Source organism: Arabidopsis lyrata, assembly GCF_000004255.2.
Source record: "Arabidopsis lyrata subsp. lyrata unplaced genomic scaffold ARALYscaffold_5, whole genome shotgun sequence".
NCBI lineage: Eukaryota > Viridiplantae > Streptophyta > Magnoliopsida > Brassicales > Brassicaceae > Arabidopsis > Arabidopsis lyrata.
The window spans coordinates 12,477,256-12,497,579 of record NW_003302551.1 but is presented as its reverse complement, the minus strand read 5'-3'; the positions used below and the strand labels follow the sequence as shown (position 1 = coordinate 12,497,579).

Here is a 20,324-nt window from a genome sequence, read left to right as displayed (position 1 = left end):
ATGATTACAAGTTAAAATTGAAATCCTAACATACATGTTGATACCTCGACTAGAAATTAAATATACCAAACCAAAAAATCAAATCATCCAATAGCGGATGGTGATAAGAATAGAAGATTAAGAAGGAAATGTGTCGACACTCATGACTAGAAATGGAGAGAAAAGGTATGAAATGTATTGATTAAAAGTTGTGTTTAAAACTTTACAATGGTGGCTACAACCTTTATATATAAAAGAGATTAGGTTAAAATGACATAGAGGAGACTGGCAGGTCTTAGCCAGGCGGGTGTCCCAGACAGGCGGGTTTATACTTGTCCCTGCCAGTTTGGATCTCTTTGCCTAGCCAGGCGGGTGTCTCAGACCGGCGGTTTCTCAATATAAGTAACTTGTGTTTAATATCTAACTATTGATTTAGTTAGTATTAAACACCTTCTTGATTAACACTCCCCCTCAATTTATACTACAATATTCATTTGTATAAACTTGACACTTATGCTAGTAACCTCATTAAAAACCTAAGATCGGAAAACCACGTGGGACAAAACCGATCTTAGGGAAAAAGAGTATTACTGACATAAGTGGAGAGGTATCTCAAGGATGTGTGAGGTCTACAAGCCCAAGTTTGCCATGGATAAATTCGCAAACTTGGGTACTTGCTGCCTTGGTGAATATGTCGGCCAATTGGTCTAAGCTCTTGGTGTAACAAGGTAAGATAGTACCATCTTCGATCTTCTCCTGAGTCTTGTGGCAGTCGGTCTCTATATGCTTAGTCCTCTTGTGAAACACTGAGTTTGTAGCAATATGGATCGCCGCTTGATTGTCACTATGAAAGGTGATTGGAGTCTTATGCTCGATCCCAAAGTCCTTCAGCAAAGCCTTTAGCCATGTTAACTCGTTTGTGAGTTTCTTCATAGCCCTATACTCTGCTTCAGCACTCGAACAAGAGACCACTTTCTGCTTCTTCGACTTCCAAGTCACAAGATTCCCACCAATGAATGTACAAAAGCCAGTTGTTGATTGTCTTGTGTTGCGATCGCCATTGTAATCTGCATCACAATATCCAACAATTTCTGTGCTAGAGTTTCTTCCCATCCATATGCCTTTGCCAGGACTTCCTTTGATGTATCTCAGAATTCTCTCCACCAAGCTCCAATGATAAACAGTGGGCTCTTTCATGTGTTGAGCTACCTGATTCACAGCAAAAGACAAGTCAGGTCGAGTATATGTCAAGTATATAAGCTTACCAACGAGTCTTCGGTATTGTTCTGGGCAATGATAAGGAGTGTCATCTTTCTCCCCCTTTCGATTGACCTTGTAACCTTGCTCCAATGGTGTATCAACTGGTTTAGCTCCAAGCTTCCCTGTAAGTTTTAGAAGATCAAGAGCATATTTCCTTTGTGAGAGAAACAGTCCCTCCTTGGATCTACACACCTCGATCCCTAAGAAATACTTCAAAACACCCAAATCTTTAATATCAAAAGCCAAGTGTAAAGAAGACTTAATAGCTTGGATACCTTCTTTGTTACTGCCCGAGATAATCAAGTCATCAACATAGATCAACACTACTACGATTCCTTGATTATCTTGTTTAGTGAACAAAGTGTGATCCGAATGTGACCTTTTGAAGCCTTCTCTAAGCAAGGTTGAACTCAACTTTTGGTACCAAGCTTTTGGGGATTGTTTGAGGCCATATATAGCTTTTCGAAGTCTTAAAACCTTTCCTGGAGCTACTGTATCCTCTAAGCCCGGAGGTGATGTCATATACACTTCTTCTTCTAACTCCCCCTGAAGAAAAGCGTTCTTGACATCCATCTGCCACAATTCCCAATCCAAATTCACCGCTAGAGAAAGGACAACCTTTACCGTGTGTTGCTTAGCTACTGGCACAAAAGTCTCTCTATAGTCTTCACCATAGGTCTGAGTAAACCCTCTTGCCACTAGTCTAGCCTTGTATCTCTCAATTTCACCATCACTCTTATACTTTATGGTGAAAACCCATTTTGAACTCACACACTTCTTCCCTGGTGGAAGTTCTTCTTCATCCCATGTATGGTTCCTTACCATAGCCTGAACCTCATCATCCACAGCATTAGTCCATTCCTTTATTTCCTTATCTTCTTCATAGCTTTGTGGTACAAATTCCACATCTAGTTTACTGATAAAAGCCTTATGTTCTTCGGGAAGAAGGTCAATCGAACATGTCGCTTGAATTGGATGAGCCACGACTTGGCAATTATAGTGGCACTTCTTCGATTTCCTTTCTCTTGTACCCCTTCTTGGATTCTCCCGAGTGTAGATTGGATCTTGTGTTACTGGTGGAGCTTGATAAGTCTCATCTCCGCTTGATGATTCAATAATTTCACCTTCACTAGATGGATCTTTCTCTTCCACTTCTTCACTTACCCCTTCTTCTCTACCACTCTCTTGTTGGATATCCCGAGGCTCTTGTGTTGCATTATCACCACTTTCTTGAGCTTCATTGGTATCCACATTTGGTGTAATTTCCACATCTTCTTGTGAAGAACTAACATTACCCAAATGCTCTAGAATATGTCGGAGACTTTTAGCTCTATCTGAAGTCGAATTAGGCAAATCTTTCACACTTTCCCAACTCTTTTCTCCAAAATAAGCCTTGTCTTCCATGAACTTGACGTCCCTAGATACATGATATCTATTGTTGACTGGATCAAAGCACTTGTAACCCCTCTGAGTTGTTGAGTATCCAATGAATACGCACTTGGTACTCTTGGGTTCCAGCTTGTTTCTTAAGTCACCTGGGACAAACACAAAACAAAGACTTCCAAATACTCTTAAATGATCAATGTTAGGATTCTGATTATTTAAGACTTGAAAAGGAGATTGATCATTAAGGATACGGGTTGGTGTTCGGTTGATGAGATAACATGCCGTCATAACCGCATCTCCCCAAAACCGTTTTGGCATATGCTTCTGAAATAACATAGCTTTTGACACCTCCATTAGATGCCTATTCTTTCTCTCTGCAACTCCATTTTGCTGAGGATTGTATGGACAACTCGTTTGATGTAGGATTCCACATTTCTCCAAGTGTTCTTTGAGCTTGGTGCTTGTATATTCACCTCCATTATCTGTTCTTAGGATTTTAATCTTGGCATCAAAGTGATTAGTCACATAGTTTTGAAAGTTTAAAAATGCATCATAAACCCTATCCTTAGATGGAAGCAAAGTTACCCAAGTATACTTAGATTTCTCATCTATGAATGTGACAAAATACTTATGATTATCTCTAGATGCACAAGGTGAAGTCCAAACATCGGAATGCACTAGGTCAAAGCACTTCTCATAAATCGTATTGGATTTGGGAAAAACTACTTTGCAATGTTTACCCAAAATGCATGCTTCACAGTTTGAACAATCATAAGAAAAGCCAGGCATTAACAAACTTAAAGCTCGAGAATGTGGATGGCCAAGTCTCTCATGCCACAATACAACCGATGTCTTAACAGAATTTGCAAAGATAGAAGAAACATTATTCTTAGAAACAGAATTTAAAGAGATGTCTTGAAACACATATAAGTCATCCTTGGTGCTTCCTTGCCCAAACACTTTTCCACTCTCAATATCCTGCAACTTCACGTCGTTAGGACTAAAAATAGCTAAACAGTTCAAGTCCTTAGTCGTTTTCTTAACAGAAAGAAGATTTGAAGTGAACTTAGGCATATAGAAAGCACTAGATTTCTTATTGAACAGACTGATGCAACCTACACCTTCTATTGGCACATTATGACCATTTGCAACCTAACCATTCCCTAAAGCCGGTTAAAGGTTCTCTAACAACTTAGGATGACTAATCATATGATGAGAAGCTCCTGAGTCCTATACTAATGAGTTTAAATCACTAGAATTAGAAGTAAAGAGAGAGATACCCCCGGGATGTAATATGGAGGCAATGGATTGAAGAAGGCTCTCTAGATCGGCTTTGTTCATCACAATGGTCTCTTGAGAAATGGAAGCAGAACTCTTGTCTAGTGTAGCTTGCAACGCCTTCTCATGATGACTGTATTGCACAATGGCCCTTTCGCCATTCTCGGAGCCTACGCTTGCTTATGCCACGTTAGCCTTTACCTGGTCCTTTTTGAACTTATCTGGCTTCAAATGGGGCTGTAGTATCCAGCATATGTCCTTGAGGTGGCCCTTCTTCTCACAGTGCTCACAAACCAATGTCCTCTTGTCTCCTTGCGGCGGAAATCCCACCTTGTTAGCTGTAGGGAGACTTATGCTCTTGGTGCCAAACAACTCATGAGTACCATACTCCTTTTGTATCTTAGCACATACTTGTTCTAGAGTTGGACTCTTATCTTCCCTCAGAATGTGTTGGATTACATCAGTATAGCTTGAGTTAATTAGTGACAACAATAGCCCGAACACACGATCTTGCTCTCTACGCTCCTTGAGTGTCTTTGCATCAGTGGTGAAGGGTCTTAACATCTCTAGCTCAGCAACCAAAGATCTGTACTTCCCAAAGTGAGTGTTGAAATCACTCTCTTCTTGGCTCAGATTGCCAAGAGCTTTCTTGATACCATAAACCCGAGTCAAGTTAGACTCGTTGCCAAATACGCTTGTGAGAGTATCCCACAACTCCTTAGCCGTCTCACAATACGAATAACCCTCTAGGATTGACGCCTCTAGTGAGCAGTGTAGAGCACTAAGCACATTCAGATCATATTGTTTCCAAGTACCCTCATCTAAACTTTCATCAGTTGCCTTTAGCTCCTCATAGGTGGACTCAATGTGTTTTGTGAGTTTCCTTCCTCCTAACACATTCAAAGTAGTCCGCTTCCATAACAGAAAGTTGTTCCCATTCAGAGTGACCGCAAGCTTCAAGTCTTTGAAGGTATCATTCATCTTTCCATCATAAATCGTGACAGACATCTTCAAAGTTTAAGTCTTCCAACCAGATTCGTAGCCTTTCGCCGATTAGAAACCCAAACAGACACACTACAAGACGAAAGCTCTAGAAATTTAGAAATCCCCAAGCTTTAAACCCAGAACAGAGTTACCACAGATTAGTCACAAGAGTCCTTCACAAGCTGATAACTTTATGAAGAACCAAATCGCAAAATACCCAGAAGAATCAGGAAAAGAAGAAACCAGCAGGATCGAAAGAGAAGAAGCTTAAGAAACGAACAAAGAAACCAAGATTAAGACTCAAGAATCACACGCTGCTCTGATACCATGATAAGAATAGAAGATTAAGAAGGAAATGTGTCGACACTCATGACTAGAAATGGAGAGAAAAGGTATGAAATGTATTGATTAAAAGTTGTGTTTAAAACTTTACAATGGTGGCTACAACCTTTATATATAAAAGAGATTAGGTTAAAATGACATAGAGGAGACTGGCAGGTCTTAGCCAGGCGGGTGTCCCAGACAGGTGGGTTTATACTTGTCCCTGCCAGTTTGGATCTCTTTGCCTAGCCAGGCGGGTGTCTCAGACCGGCGGTTTCTCAATATAAGTAACTTGTGTTTAATATCTAACTATTGCTTTAGTTAGTATTAAACACCTTCTTGATTAACAGATGGTGCTGCTAAATGATTAAAGATTGGTTCGAGACTAAAAAGATGTATGACTACGGCCTAAAACTTCTTAATTATATATACTAAAAATGGACCCACGCGTTGCGTGGGTTTAGTGATATATTTCTAGTTTTTATAATTTTGTAAATTATATTATTTTAAATATTTTTATTACAATTCTATTTGAAAAATATATGAAATTTTATTGGTAAGAATACGGTTATATAAAAAATAAAAAAAGTTATACATGATAATGGTATAGATTTAGTGATTCACACATCCACTTATGATATACTACATATATTAATTATTTTTGTTGTTATTGTTGTACAACTTAGTAATCCTATAACCATTAATTATATATTTTCTCTTTATAAATGTATATGCATAACATCTTCTAAATATAAAATGCAAACGTGACATTTTAAATGTGGTTTGTCTTTTCCAAATTTATATCTATTATATTTAGAAGCAAAATAGGATATCTATATATATCTTATTTTATAATATATATTGGTTTCTCTTTAGACCTTTAACTTTGTGAGACTAATTTTGTCACCCAGTTCCGATATTTCTATAATCTGTTATTTTTATTACTAATATTATATCTTATAAAATACAATATTGTAATTTTGCACTTTTACCTATTTTCATATTTTTTTAAATAATTGCTTTATAGTTTTAATAAGTGCATAATGTTTGTATTACTATCAAATGCATTTACTTTCATAATTTTTTTATATTGTATTTATGCAAATCTAAAGTTAAAAATATACATAATTATATTTTTAGTTTTCTTGTGAATTTTAGATATATCATAGACGATAGTATTTAGCGATATTTTAACATTTTGTTTAGTTTCATTTATAAGCTAATCAACTATTAATTTAGTTATTTTTTCATAAGTAATATTTTTTATAAAAAAAACTCGAAAATGTATGACCTTTCAACTTTTATTCTTTCTAACAAAGAAAAAACTTTTATACAATTTTAGAAATACCAAAAATATTGATTTTAAGTATGTGATAAGATTTATCACTATTTATATTTTTTTAAACTGAAAAATGTATGACTTTTCAACTTTCATATAATTTTAGAATTACCCAACATACTGATTTTTAATAAACCAATTTTAAAACTGAAATGTTTCTAAAATTTTAAATATTATCAATCTTATCATTTTTCGCTAAATTCAAAATAAATTATTACGTATAATAACATCATAGTTTTATACTTATAATATTAATTCATTTTAAATCATAAATAACAATAAATATAAATAAATATGTATTGAATTAACATTTTATATAAACTAAAATTTATGAATTCTATTTAGAATAGATGCTTAGGTGCACGTTGATGTGGACGTTGATGTGGATAGCTTAGATGGAGAAAAAACTCTCGTATTATATATATAGATTAAAAAATTAATCCTAAAGGTCAAAAAACTAAAACCTAAACAATTCATTAATAAACAAATTTAATCCTGAACCATAAACTCGAACCTGGTTATTATACTCTTAAAATCTAAGAATATTTAAGGCATAAAATAAGGGTTCTTTTTGTTTTTCTTTTGTTGTCTAAAAGGTGGTCATGCTGGCGTTTTTAATTTGAAATAATTAACTGAAAATATGTGCGTTGACAATTAAATTTACATTGACTTGTTGGCATTTGACATTACTTGGCAAGAACGCCAGCTCAGAGAGCAAAGACCAACCAAGATATACATAAAAGAATGAGCATAGGTTGTATCTAGTCTTCACTTAGATCAATGAGTTGATCATATGACGTATATTGTTGAATAAAATAAATATGATTGGAATCTAAAGTAGAGGAAATGGGATAAATAAACATTAGTTATGAGAAGCGGTGCCAAATCCTATACATATGAATTATATGAGTATCATTGATATATAAAGTCAATGTATTTATTTATACATCACACTACGTCCAACGAAAACTCTATAACCAATATAGATCTATGTATATGAGATAGGAAAATTAAAATTATAGAAAGTGTCAATGTGAACGTACTTGTAGTTATCCCAATATAAGCTCATCTTAGTTCTTAGACCAAGAAAGATTATGCAAAAAAAAAAAAAAAAAAAAAAAAAAAAAAAAAAAAAAAAAAAGAAAGTGTTAGAAAATTAAGAAAGTAACTACATTTTTACAATATATTATGGCTGTTTCAGATTGTTTGAATTTTTTTTATTAAAACTGAAAAAAAAGAAGAAGAAGTTTAACTAGCAATTTTTAGCCTCGTCTAAACTAATTTCAATTTTGCCGAAATAGTAAAGCCCATTAACGAAGCCCATATACACAAAAACGGCATGGCATTCACTAGCCTACTTGATGAACTTCATGTCTTTTCAATCCTCAGCACCGAAACTTCTTGAAAGCGCCTGAGAATTCTGGTAACGACGCTTGATATTAGACTATGCAATTAATCCAATCTTGTAAAGAACTACGTGCCTTAGCGTATTTATAGGGAGAGAGAGTAAGGTAGAGGATAATAGAAAGATTTCTGCAAGAAAACTCAAGAATCTTCTTTTCTTTTCTTTAGAACGACATGAATTACTTAGTGGCTAACGAGAGTGTAAGTGTTGTGAAATATCATTTGCAAAAAAGTAAACATATTTTTTACAGTAAGAGAATTTATATGTAAGTAATACTATCTCATCGACAACATTATCATAAATTTCTAAGCTACAAATTATAACAAAAAAGTAATAATTAAAACTAATTAATGTATTATTGAACATGCGCAACTCGTGAATCATTTTCTAGTGATACATTTTTTTTTCCAGTTAAGGTTTTCTCTGTTTGTTGGTCTATTTTAAGATACACGATTAATTCTTATTTATTTAATGAACCATTTGAAGTCTAGCTTACAAGGTCAATGGGCCCTTGTTTTTCTCCGAAACCTAGATTATGAGGTGATATATCGTGGTTTTTACTGATTTTAACCATAATATTAGGTGTGTTTTTAGAGTATTTTTGGTTCTTTTTGCGTCTTTTAGAGTCTTTGCAGTATTTACAGGTTTGGGAGAATTCTGGAGAAAAAGCTGGACATTTGGAACAATATGGCTAACAAGAGCAACTTGTCACGATCAGAGTATTTTGGTGTCGACCGACACCGTCACGTTTTGCTTGGACGACACACGTTTTTATCAAGTTTTAAAGAATTGCAGAATGGCACTCATGTTCCTGTTTGTTGCAAAAGAAGTCCCCGACGTGTTTTAGACTATATTGTTAAGTTTTTATCTTTGTAAGGTTTTTAAGCTTTAATTTTGGAGAGAGATTTTGTATCACCTTGGAGAGAAGAATCAGACTCCTTCAGAGAGATTCAGAACTCCTTTACTCTATCTCTTACTCTTTTAATGCAATTTATTCAGATTATGATTTGTGTTTCTTTTGCTATGTCTGAGTAATTCACCTGTTAGATTTAGGGTTTTTCCATGTATTGAAGAATTGCTAAGTTGAACAATTGGTAGGGTAATTTTAGGGTTCTTCACCTAGATTTGATTTAATTACTAGTTCTAGCATGTACACCTAGAATCTAGCTCATAGGATAATAGGTAGATTCGAGAGGTCATCTATTTCCTGAAATAATCTTAGGTGAGCAAAAGAACTATTCTCATTCGAGAGGTGGTTTAGTGCTTTTGTGAACATATCAAATTTGGACTTTAATGCTTGCTTAACTTTAGGAATTTACATTCGAGAGGTGTAATTTCTATTGATAGGCATTGTGAATTAATTCATTCGAGAGGTGGTTAATTTGATATCTGTAATTTGAGTTCAAGAACGGTGCTTAATAAACCCTTACCTGCTGTTTAATTTGTAATTCTGATTTACTGTAAGGAATAACCTTAAGTCTACCTCTTCCGTCAATTGATCTAAACCCGAATCACTTGCTTCGTTTTAATTTAATATCTTTATTCTCTATTTAGCTTAATTCGATTGCTGATTTATTTATTGCGTGAACAACGAGAACTTTGTGGAATTCGACCCTTAAGTGCTACAATTGATCTCTTATTTGAGAGAGTAGTTCTATAGGATTTAATTTGACATGTATCAAATTTGGCCCCGTTGCTGAAGTTCTCTTCGCTTCACCATTAGACTAAGTATAGAATTAAGTCTAGATTTTCTTTATTTTTGTTACTAACGTGATTTTCTTTTTTTTTGTTTCTTGTGTGTTCAGGAACTTCATTTTAATTTAATATCTTTATTCTCTATTTAGCTTAATTCGATTGCTGATTTGTTTATTGTGTGAACAACGAGAACTTTGTGGAATTCGACCCTTAAGTGCTACAATTGATCTCTTATTTGAGAGAGTAGTTCTATAGGATTAAATTTGAACCTTATCATGAGGAAAGGAACCCATGAAACCTTATATACCAATACTCTCCTCCTCTATCTTACCGATGTGAGATCTTATCAATACCCCGCCCATCATACATTGATGTCTCGATGCTAGTGGCTTCGGCCATACAAGCAGCCTTCAAATGAGCCCATACCCGCGCCCTAGTCCGTACCAGCTATACCAAATCCGCATTGTTGATTGGTGGTTCAAGTTCACGCTCACCACTCTAATTATAGAGTTGAGGTGTAGCTTACACGGTCCATGGGCCTTTGTTTCTCCCTAAAACTTAGGTTATGAGGAGAACAACCCATAAACACTTATATAACACTCTCATCCTCTATCTTACCGTGTGGGACCTTATCAATATCTAAACAAGTAATATATAACAATCCCAGAGATATATAATCATTTCGAGAGAACCATAACATGTAATTCAGATAGTCTACGATTCGAAATATTTTCCATATCATAGTTGTGAAACCCACATATATTATCATCTTGTTTATCAGGAACCAATGCTTGGTTAGATAGAAGATCCATCAAAACAGAACTAGCAACAAAAGTTTACCTCAAACAGTAATCTAATACAAATCAGAAAGAAGGTTTTTGTATCGAGCTATTCTGATGTACCCGCCAGCTCCTTTGTTGATTCCGTATGACTCTTGTGCTTCCTAGAACATTTTTCCGGTTGAATCTATGCCATAACCAGTGTTAAGAATCATGTGTCCGCTCAACTCTCTTGCATTTATTCGCGGATCATAAACATCATCTCCCACAATTGAGTCATACTTATTAGTGACGATTAGGCGTGTAGCTACATGGGATTCCAAGAGAGACTTCATAAGCATAATTTTAAAGTTCCAGATCCTCGTACTGGTCTCGTACAACTACATGGGATTATTTACCACTTTTGATTCCTTTGCCAAATTATACGTAAACGGGTTCTCACTTTCTAATATTGTTCCTACATCCACCAAAAGATATTCCAACGCCTCAAGTTCATCAAGATGACCAAGGTTAACTAAGTTTTCCCTGGGTATGATGCAATCAATGGTTTCTTGGATGAACAAGTGAAATCTAGTAGGTAAACCTCTAATTCTTCTATTAGCTTTCTAGTTGTCTTGTTGGAGCAATGGAACAACAATAATCCTATAGTTGATACAGTATGCCTCAGATCAAATGCGGATTATGATCTCGATGAGACCAATACTCACGGTCTATTAAACCTGAATCAGAGATTTTATTTATTACTAAATGTTCACTTAAATATTAAGAGATTACTAAACTCACAAATTTAATTTAAGATAGACATTCTTAGGTCACATTTTTTTCTGAAATTATTAAAAAGAAATCTAAATTTTTTTTTAACACAAATAATAATCAATAGTCATATGATTCATGAGTTGTACAACAAAATATACAAAAAATTGATATGTAAGCCGGTTAAAAAAATTGATATAAAATATTTATAGCATATCTCAAGTGATAATTTTGTGATATACTTTTTTTTTTTAAACGTTTGAGATTCCATCATGTAAATCAAATATTTTTAACACAAAAAATCGGCAGCAACAACATATTTTAAGTACACCAATATGTTCATTTTTAAGAAGACGGTGTTGAGGTTACATCATAAAATTAAGATCTCAAAGTAATAAAAATGATATGTAAAGAGTGATCTGAAGTCATCGAAGATACTATTATAAATGAAAATGAAATCACATTGTTTAGTATTGGATGTGTAAGTGTTGTGAATAACAAAAACTATAACATTCTCATGTATAATTTTCATTAGCAGTTATATATTAGATTATGCAATTAATTTCCTTTGCAAGAAGGTAAACACATTTTTAACAATAACATGCATAATGGGAGTTTATACGTAGGTAGTACTAACACATCGACAACACTATCATACACTTCTAAACTACGAATTAAAAAAAAAAAAGGTGAACATTTAATAGTTTGAAAAAATAATAATTAATACTAACTAATATATTATTGAACCTATGCAATGCGTGGATCATTTTCTATTGATCAAAAACATATTCAATTAGGGTTTTCTCTCTTTGTTGGTTTATTTTAAGATACACAATTAATTTTTGTTTATTTAACGAACGAAAACAAAATGATTTAGTTGAAATACAAAAGAAAATGGAAAAACGTTTATAGTGTCGCCGTATATACATCTATATAAACATCTTATACTTGGGTGTGTTAACCAAACCATATATATTAAACATATAACTTAAAAGCGGTACAATGGTTAACCGTACACTGTATAAGTGTCGTATATACATCTGCCTAAAACGTATTTTAAAACACTAGTCATAACTTACAAGTATATGTTTTGTGATTTCGAATACAAAGCAAAAGATCACAATTTAATACGTCTCTTCTCTCTCTCTCTTTTGGATCTGAAAAAACAGAGAATTTATATAGAATAAAACCAAAAAAAAGAAAATAAAGAATCATACAAAATCACATTTAGGCTTCAATTAGTGAACACATTTTGAGATAAAAAAGGAATGATAGATGACTTTTTTTGGTACTCTTTGTTATTTTTTGTTTCCAAAAATATTTACCATGTGAGAGATTGTTGTTGATTTGTATGGAATTTTGGCTAACTGGCATTTGTAAAATTGTTTTCATAATGTTTATTTGACATATAATTATCATGGATCACATAAATTAATTATTTATTTGCAAGATATGATTTTGCTTTTAGATACAATTTTGTAGTTTGTATGCCATGTATTCAAGATCCACAATGGATTCTCGGTTTGGTAATCATTTTTAATTTTAAATTAGAATTCTATAGTAATTATGTTCTCTCTCTCGAATTCATATACTCGATTTTTTTTTTCAAAGAGAGTAGTGTTGATGTTGTGGACAAAAAACATGAAAATCACAACATTGATGATGGTAGAAGAAGAACCTATTGATTATGAGAAAAAACTAAGTGAAAAAATAAGTTGTTGATGGTAATGAACATTTTCACTTCAAATATGTTGATGGTGATGAACATAATGAGTGATATACTTGATGTTGATAAGCAAGTTCATTGTCTTTCTACTCTCCAACGTAAAGCAAATAAGTAAAAAAATAGATAGTGACTAATTTTTAAAATAAAAATTGTTTACATTGTTTTCATAAGTAGATATTTCAAATCTTTAAATTAAGTGTTTGAAAATTCGTGAAATTATTTTCAATGGTCATATAATCTTGGATTAAGTTAATATCATAATTTTTTGTATAAGTATTATGTTGGGGTTTAAGTTATGCAATTTGTACAAAAGTTGAACTACACATGAGAGTAAGATCATTAAATATAACAAACATGTATTCTTATAGTTTAATAACAAAAGATACGTGTTTGTTTTAGTAGACACATGATTAATTGCATGTCGTATTAAGGTCCATTAGCAAAGTCCATGTAAAATAAAATGGTGTGATGCTCATCAACATACATAATCAATTGCATGTTGTCTCAACTATTAACATGCCCATATATATAATATTTGATAAAGTTGTATAAGTATATCACCAAGCAAATCAAAATACACACATTCCGTTTCGCTTGTTGTAGTGAACGGGTCGCTCTATGTTTTAGCTCAATGAGTAAATGTGCTTGTTGATACAAGTGTTTTCAATAGAACGACATTCGTGGATGGTTGGTTCTTGGATCAATGGTAAACTGCTCTAAAGGTTGATCGTGATGTTGAAAGACACAACTTAGAGTTGCTATGGACCCTATCTTCCAACGCTGATAATGTAAAGAGTGTTACCCACCAATCCGGCTGTCTTTTACGTGAGTTGAGAAGGCATATGAGGGCCGTTGCGGAATTTGTTGAAAAAAGAGTTGTAAACTCATAGACTAGCTCGATCATAAGTTGAACTCAAAACAAATTATACCATGGGAAGGAGAAGATGTCACGGGTGGGAGGTTGAGGATTGGGCATGTGAGTCGGTTGGAATAGGCTGGCCATCAGATTAGTTTGGTTGCGACTAAAAGAATACCAAAAATGAGGAAGACATGCCTTATTAGTGTCCACCAACATTATGAAAACTCCATCTTTGCCTAACTGCCTTCTCATGTAAAGCATTTCGCGAGAGCAGAAAATCTGATAAAACTTTTGAGAAACCGAAGAGAGGCGAGACTGCTTTTAGAGACTCGGGTAAGGATATCTAACATCATATTGTGGGACATACCACAATATGAATCATGGAAAGCAGTCTGCATGTACAAGAAGATAAATAGAAATATTAACAACTACACACAACAAAGATGAAAATCACTTGCATAATATCCCAAATTTTCATTGACCATGGCCTAACCTTAAGTCAACTTAGATCACAAGGCCTCAAGTTATTCTTTTTTTGTTTTCTTTGGTAAAATAAGACCTCAAATTGTTTATAGCTAATGTCAAAAGTTAAGATTGGCATTGGACATGAATTTCCTAACTTGTTAGCATGAGTTGGAAATATCAATATCAAATGCATGTTGTAAATATTTTGTAGTTGCCCGTTCTTCAAGAACCAATTGTTTCCTCGCTGGAAAATTAAAAATAGGTCAAAACTCTAAAGGATTGTTCTCATGTTTTATATTGTTAGTCGATTTGAACTTGTTTTTAAAATAATAATAGTCTTAATAGACAGCTCATCTAGATAACATATATTATAACATATATATATACACAGATGGAGTAAATATATTCGGGTGTCTATATATAATTTTGTATAAAAAGATTAGTTGAAATATTAGCTCCCGCCGTGGCTGCTGCTTTGCTTTTTCTTCTCTTCTTTCTTTACATCATAACCCTCTCCCTAGCCAGTAAGTATTTTTTATTCGCACGTAATTTAAGTTCTTTCTTTATCCTATCAGGTAAGCTTAGTAGTAGAAAGTGTCTTGGATTTGGCCGTAAACTTGAACCTCTTCGTCCCGATTGATCTACATAATTAAGGGATTCTGTTTATTGTTTTTTTTTTTTGTTCATGTTTAATTTATAGTGTGTTCTATGTCACAAAATCTACATAATTTTTAGGAATGCATAAAAAATGTTTACATAAGACTTTTCTTATCTTCTGGTCACAAAATCCATAACGGCCTTGTGCATTTTCACCAAAACCAATCACACATAAAGCGTTAAATTAACAATGTCCCTTAATCATGTGGATCGAGTCATATGACTTATTTTTACATGATCTGCAACGGAAATTCATAACGACTAATTAGAACTCCAGAAAAATTGTTCAATAGATCAATAAGATGAATTTATATATAAAATGGGGGTGAATTATTATATACTTTTAATTGTCAGTATACAACAATAATTGGCCTCAAATTTGGATAGGTAAAACTAATTTTAGGAAAAAAAAAAAGATTATATATTTAATCCTTAGCGATCATGATCATCATAATGACATGATCCATGCATGAATAATCAATTGCAGGCGTAAACATAGACTGCGGAACGTCATTGCCGGGCGTAGACACAACCTAAAATGGGTCGGAGACAAAGATTTCATCACATCCGGAGAGTCAGCCACCGTTTCGTCCACCACCGTCGAGAAATCCCTCACCACACTTCGGTACTTTCCGACCGGCGACTCCAATTGCTACTCCAACATTCCGGTTACAAAAGGCGGAAAAGTTCTAGTGAGAACGATGTTTTACTACGGAATTTACGACGGGAAGTCCTCAACCCCATCATTCAACGTAGTGTTTGAAGGGAAACACCGAGGCACCGTATCGCTATCCTCGGCGTTCGAACCTTACCTTTTGGAGCTGATATTTTCTCCGGCCAGCAGAGAGACCAGCGTTTGTTTTGTACGTACGTCTTCATCATCAAACCCTTTTGTATCTTCCATTGAAGTTTTCGACTTGGACGATGGCATGTATAACGAGCTTGGTCCTGGTGAAGGTTTATTTTACCAACAACGACGTGCGTATGGTGCAACAGAATTTCTAAGGTAACATCGATTTCCAGTTACGTGTATAAGTAGCATAAACATACTTCAGATAAGCGGTGAAGGTGGAGGTTGAAGATGGGAACATACTTCAGATAAGCGGTGAGAGGAGCAGTGATAATGAAGAGAAGAGTGACAAGTGGCACCGTGTGGAGAGATCAAGTGGGAAGTTTATGAGGAGGTTTAGGTTGCCAGGGAATGCGAAGGTGGAGGAAGTGAAGGCGAGTATGGAGAACGGTGTGTTATCTGTTACAGTGCCGAAAGTGCCGGAGAGGAAGCCTGAGGTCAAGTCCATTGATATCCCTGGTTAGAGGGAATTTGAAGTTTTGAAAGTTGAAGACAAAAATGTGTGATATGTGAAATAAATGGTGTGATTATGCTTTCTCTCTTTCGTTTATCTTGTTTTGTAATAATGAATATGGTGATATCGATAAGTGAATTTTAATGAGAGAATGTTTTGAAACATAGTTGCCCCAAGTGGTTATTAACAATGCCAATAAAATAGGTTGGGATATAAATATGTAGCTAAATTCTGCAAACATGAGTCAGATTTCTCCAAAATAAATAAAACAATTCTCGAAAATTAACCTTAAAACCAAAAAAAATATCTGCAAAGCTTAGTCGCTTTCTCCTAGTCCTTAAGTTTTAGGGTAGTGACCTCGATCGGTCTTATCAGCAGAGTAATTAAGAAACCGTTTGGCATAATTCTGTTGGAATTCAAACGAAAATTTAGGATTCTCATAATTTAGTTAATAGAGGTTAATCCAGTTGAATGACTCAAATTCTAGAACGATATTTCTAGGTAATTTAGGCCTTGTGATCTTAAAAATGTCAAGAATAAATTTCTATAGTATAATCAAGGGTTAAGTTGATTTGCACCTTAAGTCTACTTAGATCACAAGGCCTTAAGTTATTTTTTTATTTTTTTTCTTTGGTAATATAAGATTTCAAATTGTGTATAACTAATGTCAAAGTTAAGACTGGCATTGGACATAAATTTCCTAACTTGTTAGCATGAGTTGGAAATATCAATATCAAAATGCATATTGTAAATATTTTGTAATTGCCCGGTCTTCAAGAACCAATTGTTTCCTCGCTGGAAAATAAAACTAGCTAGGTCAAAATTCTAAAGGAATGTTCTCATGTTTTATTTTGTTTGGTCGATTTTAACTTGGTTTTAAAATACTAATCGACAGCTCAACTAGATAACATCTATATACACATATGATGTACATATATCGAATTTCTATATAAATTTTGTAGAAAACATTACTTGAAAAATTAGCTCCCGCCATGGCTGCTGCTTTGCCTTTTCTTCTATTCTTTCTTTCCGTCATAACCCTCTCTCTTGCCAGTAAGTATTTTTGCTTCGCACATAATTCAATTTTTTTCTTTCTTTATCGTATTAGGTAAGCTTAGTAGCATGAAGATCTACATAATTAAGGGATTCTGTTTATGGTTTCTTTCTTTCTTTTCTGTCCATGTTTTAAAGTTTTTTTTTTTTTTTTTTTTTGTCATCCGCAATTAATTAGAATTCAAAAGAGTCATTCCTCAGCATTGTTGGTTTTAAAGTTTGGTCTATGTCACAAAATCCACATAATTTTAAGGGATGCATAAAAAAATGTTTATACAAAAAAAAAAGACTTCTTATCATCTGGTCACAAAATCCATAACTGCCTTTTGCATTTTCACCAAAACCCATCAAACATAAAGCGTTAAACAATGTCCCTTCATCATGTGGATCGAGTCATATGACTTTTGTTTACATAATCTACAACGGAAGTTCATAACGACTACATGGAACTCCAGAAAAATTGTTCAATAGATCAATAAGAGGGGTGAATTTATTGGATTATTATTAGATGCTTTTAATTGTCAGTATACAACATTAATTGGCCTCGAATTTGGATATAGGCCGTAAAACTAATTTTAGGAAAGAAGATTATATATTTAACCCTTAGCGATCATGATTCATGCATACATAATCAAATTGCAGGCGTAAACATAGACTGTGGAACGTCATTGCCGGGCGTAGACAACAACAACCTAAAATGGGTCGGAGACAAAGAATTCATCACATCCGGAGAGTCGGCCACCGTTTCGTCCACCACCGTCGAGAAATCCCTCACCACACTTCGGTACTTTCCCACCGGCGACTCCAATTGCTACTCCAACATTCCCGTTACAAAAGGCGGAAAAATTCTTGTGAGAACGATGTTTTACTACGGAAATTACGACGGGAAGTCCTCAACCCCATCCTTCAACGTAGTGTTTGAAGGGAAACACCGAGGCACCGTATCGATATCCTCGGCGTTCGAACCTTATCTTTTGGAGCTGATATTTTCTCCGGCCAGCGGAGAGACCAGCGTTTGTTTTGTACGTACGTCTTCATCATCAAACCCTTTTGTATCTTCCATTGAAGTTTCCGACTTGGACGATGGCATGTATAACGAGCTTGGTCCTGGTGAAGGTTTATTTTACCAACAACGACGTGCGTATGGTGCAACAGAATTTCTAAGGTAACATCGATATCCAATTACGTGTATAAGTAGCATAAACATAGGTTTCAATTATTATTTTAGTTTAGGTGTTCACGATTACAATGTGTATATATGAAACAGCAATTTCTAGCGTTTAAATTCGAAAAAATAAAATTGTTAGTTGTAAATGGAAGTAAAAATCCGTTTGGTTTACAATTTTTGCAAAAATATTGATAAGAAAGTGAAATTTATAAAATACTTATGTTTTAAAGTACAGTTGAGATCATAATCTAATCAACCATAAGTCCATAATTATGTCAACTGGCCGGGAGATTGATTAAATACAAGATTTAATTAATAGCTTGTCGAGTTTAATTAAGATCTTTTTTTTTTTTTTTGGTTAGATCGGATCCTCAAGGTAGATTTTGGCTTCCATCCGATATAAACATATTGGTGACCGGAATACCATCCGCGGCTGCATCGATCGATACCTCTGGTGCATCAAACAGACCGCCTGAGTCCGTCCTCCGTAACTCTTGGACCGGAGAAGGCTTATCATTATACGACCCTACTCTTCCTTCGGCAGGAGTTCCGGTGTACTTGGCTATGTATTTCTCGGAGCCTCTTCAGTCCAGTTTACGATCGTTCAACATTTTCTTTGGTGGTAAGCAAGTTGGTAGGGGTCCTGTTGTGCCTGTGTTTGGAAAAGCCACACAAGTGGTCGTGAGAGATCTGGTGGCAAGCTCAAGCACCCAACTGACGTTATGGTCCACTGCTAGTGCGCTTTTACCGCCCATGATAAATGCGGCCGAGCTTTATGTGATAAGTAAGGGTACAAACGAAGGCACAGGCGGAAACGGAAGTGGTTCGGGATCAGGATCAGGTGGAAGCGGAGGAGGAGGATCTGGGAGCAGTGGATCCGGATCTGGTTTGTTATCTTAGAATGCATTTTTAGTGATTAGTCTATTTTTCGACGTAGAAACACGAATTACCAAAACAAACAAGCTTTAATTTACTATATTTAGATTATATAATCACCTATAAAGTTCGACTAAAAAAAAAAAAAAATAATAGTCATCTATGTTATTTGATATACATTTAATTTTATTTTTGTGTTAAGGCTCTGGTGGGAGTAGCAAAGGAGGAACTGGAGGAAGCAATGAAGTGAGTCCAGGTTTGTATTTGGATATTTTTATCCATTTTAACTTGTTATCTTATGGGTTTGTTATTATTAGATGAAAGCTCTCAGTAATCATAACATGAATATTATGCAGAAAAATAAAAAAATTTAATTATGCATCTTATGCAAGTAAAAAAAAAAATCACATTTTGATATCGGGTCAGGTGGATCAACCAATGGAAAGAGCAGTAAACTGCCAATTATACTCGGTGTGGTATCCGCCGTTGCGTTTGTTCTTGTCGCATATGTGTTCATCGCTATAATCTTAGCTAATCGTCGCAAAGTGAGGCTGCAAGCCTTGGCTATGCCTACTTCCACAGGTATTATTTTATATATTAAGTCTCTTGTTGTGAATTTGTGTATCTATAGAGTGTTTATGTATGATCCATTTGTTTTAAATATATATATATATATATATATATATATATATATATATATGAAGTTTTGTTCATGGCTAATATCTATGTACTCTAGAGATGTGACTAGTTAAATACTTAAATGTTTTGATGATAGTGGCTAATATGGGGACTGGAGCGTCAACTCTGTTCACACAACAGATGGAAAACGATTCAAACCAGCCTACAAATGAATCAGACATGGGGGAGATCGACGACCTTATTGGAATGAACCAGTCATACGTAGCGCAATGACATTGAACATCATGTAAAAGAAATGATTTTTACCTTGAATTTTATATGTTTCCAATTTTTATTTTTATTTTAGTTTTCTCTCTTTGTTCTTCTGATCAATGTTCAAGAAAGCATTAGGCGCTCAG

At 34.5% G+C, this 20,324-nt stretch overlaps 1 protein-coding gene across 1 annotated transcript; it reads left to right on the top strand.

Annotated features, from left to right (window-relative positions):
* Positions 1–142: 142 nt before the first annotated feature.
* LOC9313536 lies at positions 143–20,290 on the top strand. Its single transcript, XM_021026178.1, has 8 exons — positions 143–165; positions 15,374–15,843; positions 15,947–16,195; positions 17,886–18,359; positions 18,788–19,297; positions 19,490–19,543; positions 19,714–19,869; positions 20,063–20,290. Exons 1-8 carry the CDS (start codon positions 143–145, stop codon positions 20,197–20,199), a joined length of 2,073 nt encoding a protein of 690 aa, XP_020881837.1. The 3' UTR covers positions 20,200–20,290.
* Positions 20,291–20,324: the final 34 nt, after the last annotated feature.